Source organism: Nipponia nippon, unplaced genomic scaffold (assembly GCF_047370975.1).
Source record: "Nipponia nippon isolate SJK-2023a ecotype South Korea unplaced genomic scaffold, ASM4737097v1 scaffold_42, whole genome shotgun sequence".
Lineage (NCBI taxonomy): Eukaryota > Metazoa > Chordata > Aves > Pelecaniformes > Threskiornithidae > Nipponia > Nipponia nippon.
Window position 1 is genome coordinate 1,077,421 of NW_028262361.1, and position 9,886 is coordinate 1,087,306.

Consider the following 9,886-nt stretch of genomic DNA (forward strand, 5'->3'; position numbering starts at 1 on the left):
CCAGACCCCCCATGGGGCCGGGCCCCTCCCCGGACCCCCAAAAGGACCCAGGCGTCCCCCCAGCCCTGGCCGCATCCAGCCCCACACCTCAGGGACGAGCCACAGGCCTTTAATCAGCTTTTTTCAGCCCCAAAAAATCCCCGCCGGAGCCACGGGAGGAAGGCGGCCGGGAGAGGCCCGGAAACGGAGGAGCAAGATCCTGGAGGAAAACACACTGGAAATGGGGCGTTCCTCAGGAAAATGGCAGAAATGGGGCGATGGCGGAGGGAAGCAGCGGGGGAAAAAGGGGTAAAATTGCTGGAAAAATGCTGGAAATGCGTCGTTCTGTGGAAAAATGCTGGAAATGGGTCAAATCTGCGGGAAAAATGCTGCAAACGGGTCAAATTTGCAGGAAAAATGCTGGAAATGGGACGTTCCGCGGAAAAAATGATGGAAACGGGACGTTTTGCAGAGAAAATGGTGGAAATGGGTTAAGTCTGCAGGAAAAATGCTGGAAATAGGTCAAGTGTTGGGGGAAAAATGCTGAAAATTAGTCGGATCCTTGGCAAAAATGGTGGCAATGGGTCAAATCTGCAGGAAAAATGCTGGAAACGGGTCAAATCTGCAGGAAAAATGCTGGAAATGGGACGTTCCGCAGAAAAAATGATGGAAACGGGACTTTTCGCAGAGAAAATGGTGGAAATGGGTCAAGTCTGCAGGAAAAATGCTGGCAACAGGTCAAAACCAGAGGAATAATGCTGGAAATGGGTTATTCCATGGAAGATTGCTGGAAATGGGTCAAATCTGCAGGAAAAATTCTGGAAATTGGTTGTTTTTTGGGGAAAATGCTGGAAATGGGTTGGATCTGCAGGAAAAATACTGGAAAATGGTCGTTTCACAGGAAAATGCAGGGAATTGTTTTGTCCTGGGGGGGAAGCAGTTGGATACGGATTGATTCTAGGGGAAAATGCTGGAAATTGGTCATTTCTTGGGAAAAATTCTGGAAAACGGGTCAGATGTGCGGGAAGAATGCTGTAAAATGTTTTTTTTTTTTTCCGTAGGGAAATGCTGGAAACAAGTCGGACTTGTGGGGAAAATGCTAAAACCAGGTTGTTCTACAGGGAAAAAAAAACTAGAAATGGGTCAAATTGGTAGGAAAACTGGGAAAATGGGTTGGATCTGCAGGAAATATGCTGGAAATGGGTCGGATGCGCTGGAAAACTGCTGGAAATGGGTCGGATGTGCTGGAAACGGATCGGTCCTGGGGCATCCGCCGTCACTTCTCCCACAAGCAGCCCTCGGTGCTGTGGTTCTGCGTCCTCTCCCCTTCCTGGGGGGGCAAAAAGGGGCCACGCCGGGGTGAAACGAGGGCAAAATGGGGCAAAAAGTGGGCCAGGGATTCTGGTGGTTGCTTGCCAGACCCCCAAGCACCCTAGGGGCACCCAGGGGTCCACAGGGAGCCTCCCCCCTGCCACCCTTGCCCCCCACCTCCTTTTGGTGGCAACCAGAGGACTCAGGTGTTTCAGGTGCCCACCCAGCACCCCACAGAGACCCGGGTGCCCACCCAGCACCCCACAGAGCATCCAGGCTCCCACAGCGACCAGGGTGCCCTTACCGTGACATAGGTGACATGTATCTCGGTGGTGGGCGTCTCTTGGGGGTGCGCTTGTCGCCTCAGTGCCCTAAACCAACGCCGGTACTGCTCCATCACCTGTGGACGGGACCCACAGTCGTGTCCTGAGTGTCCCCGTCCCCTCCCACACATCCCATGCCTGGGTGCCCTCCGTGGTACCTGCCGGTTGAGGACGCAATGCACAAGGAAGATGAAGGCTCCCTGCATGCTGTTGACGATGGTGAAGATGAAGGCCACCACTGGATTGTCCCCCTGCGCCTGCAGCAAGCCCAGACCCCACGTGCAACCCAGGATACAGATGTGCGCCAGCGCCTTGAACGTCATCAGCCTGACGGAACACTCGTTTTGCTCTTTTTTTCACCCAAAACTCATCCCCGATGCTCTTCCTCCTCCCCCAAGAAACCCCAACACGCTTCCCGTTGACGCAAAAACCCACCGGGTGTCTTTTAGGGCCGTGACATCAGCGTTGAGGGAGGAGAGTCTCTCCCGCAGCGTCCAGAGGGTGGTAAGAAAAAACAGCAAATTAACCTGGGCAGAAAGCAAAAAAAACCATCGTTTTGCAAGACGGAGCATCCACGGAGTGTAAATTTGGGGTGGAAAAGGGTCAACGGTGCAAAACTGTGCACTGTGGCGTGACCTTCACCGAGCACACCCAGATTATGGGATCTTTGCTTAATACCGTCCTTAAATATACGTGTGAATTTGCTCTTTTTATGCAAATCTCTAAAATGTCTCCATTTGGGGTCTATGGGGGAAGAGCCGCGGCCATGATCATAAATTTGAGGTGGAAAAGGGGCCAATGGTGGAAAAAAACCATCGTTAATGCACCGTGGTGTGACCTCTGCTGAGTGCACCCAGCCCGTGGAGCGTTTGCTCTTAAAGGTAAGTCTAAATTTGCTCTTTTTTCTCCCAATTTTTCCCTCTCCGCCTCCTTTCAGCGGCAAGACACGCACCAGGATGATGGCACAGATGGGACCAAGGAAACTCCAGATGAAGCCTTTCTCCAAGCTCAGCCAGCAGCTAAAAAGGGAGAAAAAGTGTGAGGACACCCGCGTCTGGATGCCGTGGCATCTTTTTTTTGGGGGGTGATTTAGGCAAAACGCGTGATGTTCTCCCTTGATGATCCCACCCCGCTTGGTTGACCCCAACCTGGGTGCTGGTGGGACTCACTAGCGCTCAGTGCCGTAGCCGCCAGGGTGGATGGCGGCGGAGATGGCCACCACGATGGCCGGCGTGCCGTAGCCCACGGGGTAGATGTATCTTTTCCTGAAGCGACTGGAGCTCGTGTAGTTGAGGACGCGCAGGTTCCTGACGGTGAGGAAGAGATGCAAACCCTCCAGGAACATCCAGGTGAAGCAGGCGAGGAAGAGGTAGTGGAGGAAGCCCGCCATGATGGCGCACAGCAGCTGGATGGGGGACACCGAGGCCATGCTGGGCTTCGCAGCATCACCGCAGTATGGCCCAGGGAAGTGGTGGCATCTCCGGCACTTGGAGATGTTCCACGCACCCCAACATGGCCTCAGGGAACCTCAAGGAGGTGAAGATGCTTTGAGCTGGGGGCAGACTGGAGACATCCAAATGTCTCTTCCAAGCTGAGCTATCCCATAATTCAGTTGGCTCCACCCACCACCCAGAGGAAGAAGGGACCCAAGAGCCTTGAGGAACCCCAATTGAGTGGACCTGCTTTGAGTTGGGGTTGGTCTGGAGACCTCCAAACATCCTGGTCAACCTTGGTTATCCTGTAATGCAGATGCTTTCACTCACCTGGAGAGCGATGGGACCCAACAACTCTGAGGAACCTCAACTAGTTGGATCCACTTCAAGTGGAGATTGGTCTGGAGACCTCCAAACGTCCCGTTCAACCTCATTTATCCTGTAATTCAGGTGCTGACACCCATCCAGAGCAAGAAGAGAACCAACCACCTTGAAGAACCTCAACTAATTGGACCTACTTTGAGTTGGGGTTGGACCAAACCTTCCAACCTCAGTTATCCCATAATCCAGGTGCTTGCGCCCACCCAGCACGAGATGGGACCCCCAGCAGAAGGTCTGCTGGAGCTATTAGGGTAGAGGCTACAGCCAAGAGCCATGACCCTGGGTCCTTTTCCCTACAAGCTCCCCAAGGACCTCAAGGAGCTCCTGGAGAGCTTGAGGAGGCCCCAAAGACCTTTTGGAGACCCAGAGGAGCAAAAAGACATGCCGAGGAGCCCCTGATGGCTCCAAGATGCTGAAGGAGGCCCTGAGGAGGCTGTGGAGACCCCAAGAAGGCTCAAGGAGACCCCTGAGGAGCCCCTGAAGGTCCCGAGATGCTCAGGGAGACCCCGAGGAGCCCATACCTTGTTGGCAGTGCGGGTCACGGCCACAAGGAAGAGGAGGTTGGCAGCGAAGAGGCAGATGCTGAGCTGCAGGTGGAGAGCGACGCTGACAGTCCAGAGCGAGCGGCACAGGAGGAAGGTGACGATGGCGAGGAAGAGGCAGACCAGCGACACCGACATCCCCACATAGGTCACCACCGTCAGCGCGAAGTTCTCCTGCGGGTGATGTCACACACGACATCACGCGAGTCCCAGCCAGCGCGTGGCCGCATGCAGCCGTTTGGGAAGGAAGAAAACACCCCCAAAATGGGTATTTTAAGGGTGCAAACGGGGTCTTACCTTGATGGGGTAGGTGGCCGTGAGGATGGCGAAGGCAGAGAAGTGGGTGCAGGTGCAGATGGAGTAGAAGGCGTCACCCCCGACGCGGGTGCAGCCCAAGAGCATCTGGTGGTCTTTGGTACCCTTCGTCGGCCAGGTCACGCAGCGCGGCTCCTCGCCCGCCCGTAGCGCCTGCTGAGCGCAGCCCGCTCGAGACATGTCCCGCGGCCGCGCCGCCCCTTCCCGCCGGCGGTTTGGGTGCGGAACGGGACGGGGATGTGCTGAGCTTGAATTGCAGCGTGACGGGGATGCACCGACCCCGAATTTGCACCCGATCCAAATTTGCCCCAGGAGTGGGGTGCACTGAATCCAGATTTGCAGCGTGATGGGGATGCACCGACCCCAAATTTGCAGAGGATCCAGATTTGCACCAGGATGGAGATGCATCAAAACCAAATTTGCACCGAGACAGGGATGCACCAGCCCCAAATTTACATAGGATCCAAATTTACACCAGGTGAGGGATTCATCAGATCCAAATTTGCACTGTGATGGGGATGTGCCGACCCTGAATTTGCATGGGAACTAAATTTCCACCAGGATGGAGATGCACCAAACCCAAATTTGCACCAGAATGCAGATGCACCAGCCCCAGATTTGCACAGGATCCAAATTTGCACCAGGATTGGGAGGCACTGATTGCAAATTTGCACCGAGATGGGGATGCAGCAGTGCCAAATTTGCACGGGATCTGGATTTGCACCAGGTTGGAGATGCACCAACCGTGAATTTGCACAGCATATGGATTCCCACTGGGATAGAGATGCACTAAAACCAAATTTGCACCGAGACAGGGATGCACCTACCCCAAATTTGCATGGAATCTGAATTTACACCAGGTCAGGGATGCGTCAGATCCAAATTTGCACTGGGATGGGAATGCACTGAATCCCAGTTTGCACTGGATCCAAATTTGCACCAGCATGGGGATGAGCTGGATCTTGCACCAGGACAGGGATACACCAAATTCAAATTAGCACCAGGGTGGAGGTGCACCAAATCCAAATTTGCATCAGGGTGGGGATGCGCCAAATCCGAATTGGCACCGGGATGGGGATGCACCAAATCCAAATTTGCATCAGGGTGGGGATGCGCCAAATCCGGATTTGTATCAGGGCGGGGATGCTCCAAATCCGAATTGGCACCGGGATGGGGATGCACCAAATCCAAATTTGCACCGGGATGGGGATGCACAAAGTCTGGATTTACACTGGATCCAGGTTTGTACCAAGACAGGGATGCACCAAATCCAAATTTGCACTGGAACAGGGATGCACCAACCCCAAATTTGCATAGGGACCAAATTTGCACCAGAATGGGGATGCACCAACCCCAAATTTGCACAGGAGCCAAATGTGCACCAGAACGGGGATGCACTGACCCCAAATCTGCACAGAATCCAAATTTGCACCGCAACAGGAACGCACCAACCCCAAATTTGCCCCGGGATAGGGATTCACCCCAAAATTCACCATCACCGCGCTCCAAATTTGCACCGTGGTGATGCCCGTTGCCAACCCCACCGTAATTTGCTCCCACGCCCTTGATGCGACAAACCCTGGTGCCCTTCCTCGTGCAAATCCCCACCCCCTGCACCCACTACAGCCCCCCAGCACCCACCGTGCGGTGCTGCAGGGTGAGGTTGACGGTGATGTTGAAGGTGACATTGAAGGCGAAGCCGGCTTTCACCATGGTGCCGCTGACCACGTGGGAGTTGAGCTTTCCCTGCTGCAATTCCGTGGTGCAGTTCCCGGAGCAGTTCCATGGATACAGCAAATCCTCCATCTCCTTGTAGACGATGAGGGCCACTGCGCTCTTGCCTGCCCAGAGAACTTGGGTCAAAAATCACCCCAAAAATACCAAATTTGGGGTTTTTTTGGGGGAGTTTTTTTGGTTTTCGCAGCAGCGTGGCGGCCGTACCTGTCGTGTCATTGCTCACCACCTCGTCACAGCTGATGGCTAGGCGGTTGTCACCCACCGCCAGCTCCAGCGTGGTCTGGGAGCAGGTGTCATTCACCACCGCCACCGTGGCGTCTGATTTGGGGTGAAAAAAAGGCCTTTTGAGGGTCTTTTACCTGCCCTGGGTGCCACTGTGCTCTTGCAGAGCCCGGGGAAGGGATGCAGTGATGCCACCAAGCTGGTTCTTGGGGTGTTGCAAGGCTTTTGGGGGTGTTGCAAGGGTTCAGGGGGGCCTTGGGGGCACCCATGGGTGCTGGTGTACCCATGATAGAGGTGTTGAACTTTTGGGAGCTGAAGCCAGGGTCTTTGAGGGCCGCCTGCAGCACGAGGATTTCGGTGCTCTGCAGCAGCATCTTGGTGTCTTTGGTGGTGTTGGATATGTTCGTCTTCAGCTTCTCCAGCACTTTCTGGGGAGGGCATACGCGTGTGTCGGGGCACATGGGGATGCAGGGATGGACACGTGTAGGGGCGCACACCGCGTATAGACATGTGGAGGGGACAGACATGGGACACGCACACGTGTAGGGGATAGACACTGGGATGGACGCGTGTAGGGCACGCACGGGAGGATGGACACGCATGTAGGGGGTGCACGTGTGTAGGGGATGCACAGGGGATGGACACACGTAGGGGATGCACGTGGGGCATGGACACATGTAGGGGCTGGACGCAGAAATGCACACGTGTAGAGGACACGTGTACAGGAGGGACACACGCCGTGCACGTGTGTAGGGGATGCACACGGGATGCACGTGTGTAAGGGCTGGACGCGGGGTTGCACACACGTGTAGGGATGGACATGGGGTTTTACATGGGAAGGCACACAGGTATAGGGGATGACACAGGCTGCACACATGTGCAGGGGATGCCCACGGGACACATGGACACACGGACACGCGTGTGCCCACCCCCGCGTCACCTGCAGGCGGTCCTTCGTGGGCCGGTGGCAGGCGGTCCTCAGCAGCTGCTGGGTGGCCTGCAGCCAGGTGCAGGCGGTGGCCTCTGGCGGGGTCTGGGGTGCAGGGGTGTCGGCATCACCCCGCACCCCGCGGGTGTCCGTCTGTCCTTCCCTCCCTGCCTCCAGCCCACCATCCTCCATCCCTCCCTCTGTCCCTCCAGCCACCTCTCTGCCCCTCCCTTCCTCTGTCCATCCCTCTGTCCATCCGTCTCTCCCTCTGTCCCACCATCCATCCGTCCCTCCCTCTGACCGTCCGTCTGTCCCTCCACCCCTCCCCTTGTCTGTCCATTTGTCTGTCCCTCCCTCCATCCCTTGCTCCAGCCATCTCTCCATTCCTCCCTCCCTCTGTCCATCTGTCTGTCCCTCCCTCCCTCTGTCCATCTGTCTGTCCCTCCATCTCTTCCTCTGTCCATCTGTCTGTCCCTCCATCCCTCCCCTCTGTCCTTCCATCCCTCCTTTCACCCCTTTGATAATCCATCTGTCCCTCCATCCCTCCCTCTGTCCATCTGTCTGTCCCTCCATCCCTTCGATGATCCATCTGTCCCTCCATCCCTCCTTCCATCCGTCCATCTGTCTGTCCCTCCCTCCCTCTGTCCCTCCATCCTCCCCTCTGCCCCTCTATCCCTCCCTCTGTCCATCTGTCTGTCCCTCCATCCCTCCCTCTGTCCTTCTATCCCTCCCTTCACCCCTTCGATGATCCATCTGTCCCTCCCTCCACCCATCCATCTGTCTGTCTGTCCCTTCCTCCCTCTGTCCATCTGTCTGTCCCTCCCTCCCCTCTGTCCATCTGTCCATCCCTCCCTTCACCCCTTCAATAGTGCATCTGTCCCTCCATCCCTCCCTCTGTCCCTCCCTCCACCCATCCATCTGTCTGTCCCTCCCTCCCTCTGTCCCTCCATCCCTCCCTCTGTCCATCTGTCCATCCCTCCTCCCGTCCTTCCATCCCTCCCTTCACCCCTTCGATGATCCATCTGTCCCTCCATCCCTCCCTCCACCTGTCCATCTGTCCATCCCTCCCTCCATCTCTTCCTCCGTCTGTCCCTCCCTCCCTCCATCTCTCCCTCTGTCCATCTGTCCGTCCCTCCCTCATCTGTCCTTCCATCCCTCCCTCCCTCCCTCCCCGTCTCCCTCTGTCCACCCCTCCATCCATCTGTCCCTCCATCTGTCCGTCTGTCCCCCTGCCTTTGCTCCCACCACCCCCCAACCCCCCACCTTGGAGTCCTTGCACTCCCTGCTGGCCTCCTCCTCCACGATGGGGATTTTACAGGTCTCCGCTGCGGGGCCAAACTCTGCAGATTTGGGTCAGTTTGGGGCCTCTTGGGGGGGGGGGGGAGGGGCATCCTGCCCTGCCTGGGCTCAGCACCCCCAGAATGAGGGCAAAAGGGGGGGGGGTAAAGGGTTAAAAAGGGGGGAATAAAGGGTTAAAAAGGGGATAAAAGGGGAGGGAATGGTAAAAGTGGGGTGTTTGCCCCCTTACCCTGGCAGGTGATGGTGAAGTTTGTGGAGGTGGTGGAGTATTGGGGGATGGGGGCCATGCCGGGGGGGCACCCACAGACCAAGGGTCCCTTGCGGGGTTCCATACTCTGATGACGAAGGCAGCAGCTGTTGGCGGAGCAGAAGTGGGGACCACAGGACACTGCGGGGGACACGGTGGGGGGGCTCAAAGGGTGGAGACAGGACCCAGGTCTGAGCCTCACCCCCCAGTTCCCCCCACTCTTCACAGCCCCCCAACCCCTCCGCACCCCCCCAAATGCCCCCTCACTCACTCGTCTCGTCGCCCTCAGTGCAGGGGAGGTGGCTCAGGAGGTGACACAGCACTGGGGGGGGGGGACACAACACAGGGGGACATCAGCACCCCAGAACACCCCTCGAGGAGTGACACCCCCCACCCCCCAGGATCAACCTCCTCATGGGGCTCAAACCCCACTTTTGGGGGGTCAAACCCTATTATCAGTGCTCAAAATCTCCTTTTGGGGGTAAAAACAATTTTGGGGGCTCCATCCCCGCTTTTGGGGCTTACTCTTCCCCCATCAGGGCTCAACCCCCCCACTTCTTGGGGCTAAACACCCCCTTTTTGGGCTCCATGCCCCCATCAGGGCTCAAAACCTTCTTTGGAGGGGTCAAATCCCCCTTTTGGGGGGTGAAATCCCTCCTTTTGGGGTTCATCCTACCCCTATGAGAGCTCAGAACCCCCTTTTAGGGGCTCACCGCCCCCCCCCCCCCAAGCTCAAACCCTTCTTTTAGGGGCTCAAGACCCCATTTTGGGGGCTCAACCTCCACCCCCCAGGCTCAAACCCATCACTTAGGGGCTCAACCCCCCCATTTCAGGGCTTGACATCCCCCTCTCAGCTCCAGAAGCCCCATTTTGGGGCAATTTCAGGCCATTTTGGGCTGCTTTGTATTGCAGCTTTTACAGCCCCGACCTACTTCCATCCTTGCCTCAGTTTCCCTTTTTTCATTTCCCTCCGTTTCACCCCCAAATCCCCCCCGGGGGGGAGATGGGGCACAACTCACCCCAGAGGCAGGCGGCGAGGAGAGGACCCCCCATAACAGGAGACAGGACAGGGGACGTGGTGGCCCCACAGCACCAGTGGCAGAAGGGAAGTGGCACCGGACGGCCCCAAAACCACCAAACAGCCCCAAAAACCGCTTCCCCCGCCCCCC

At 56.8% G+C, this 9,886-nt stretch overlaps 1 protein-coding gene and 1 pseudogene across 1 annotated transcript; one reads left to right on the forward strand and one right to left on the reverse strand.

Moving 5' to 3' along the window:
- Window positions 1–184: 184 nt before the first annotated feature.
- Window positions 185–9,811, reverse strand: LOC104014963 (adhesion G protein-coupled receptor E3-like). Its single transcript, XM_009467649.2, has 16 exons — window positions 9,737–9,811; window positions 8,989–9,039; window positions 8,700–8,858; window positions 8,435–8,511; window positions 7,184–7,276; window positions 6,527–6,671; window positions 6,226–6,339; window positions 5,926–6,125; window positions 4,267–4,437; window positions 3,949–4,143; window positions 2,783–3,018; window positions 2,566–2,632; window positions 2,049–2,140; window positions 1,772–1,940; window positions 1,595–1,690; window positions 185–1,309 (listed from the first exon to the last, which is right to left on the reverse strand). Exons 1-16 carry the CDS (start codon window positions 9,768–9,770, stop codon window positions 1,256–1,258), a joined length of 1,953 nt encoding a protein of 650 aa, XP_009465924.2. The 5' UTR covers window positions 9,771–9,811; the 3' UTR covers window positions 185–1,255.
- On the forward strand, window positions 7,417–8,331 carry LOC148052924 (uncharacterized; annotated as a pseudogene).
- Window positions 9,812–9,886: the final 75 nt, after the last annotated feature.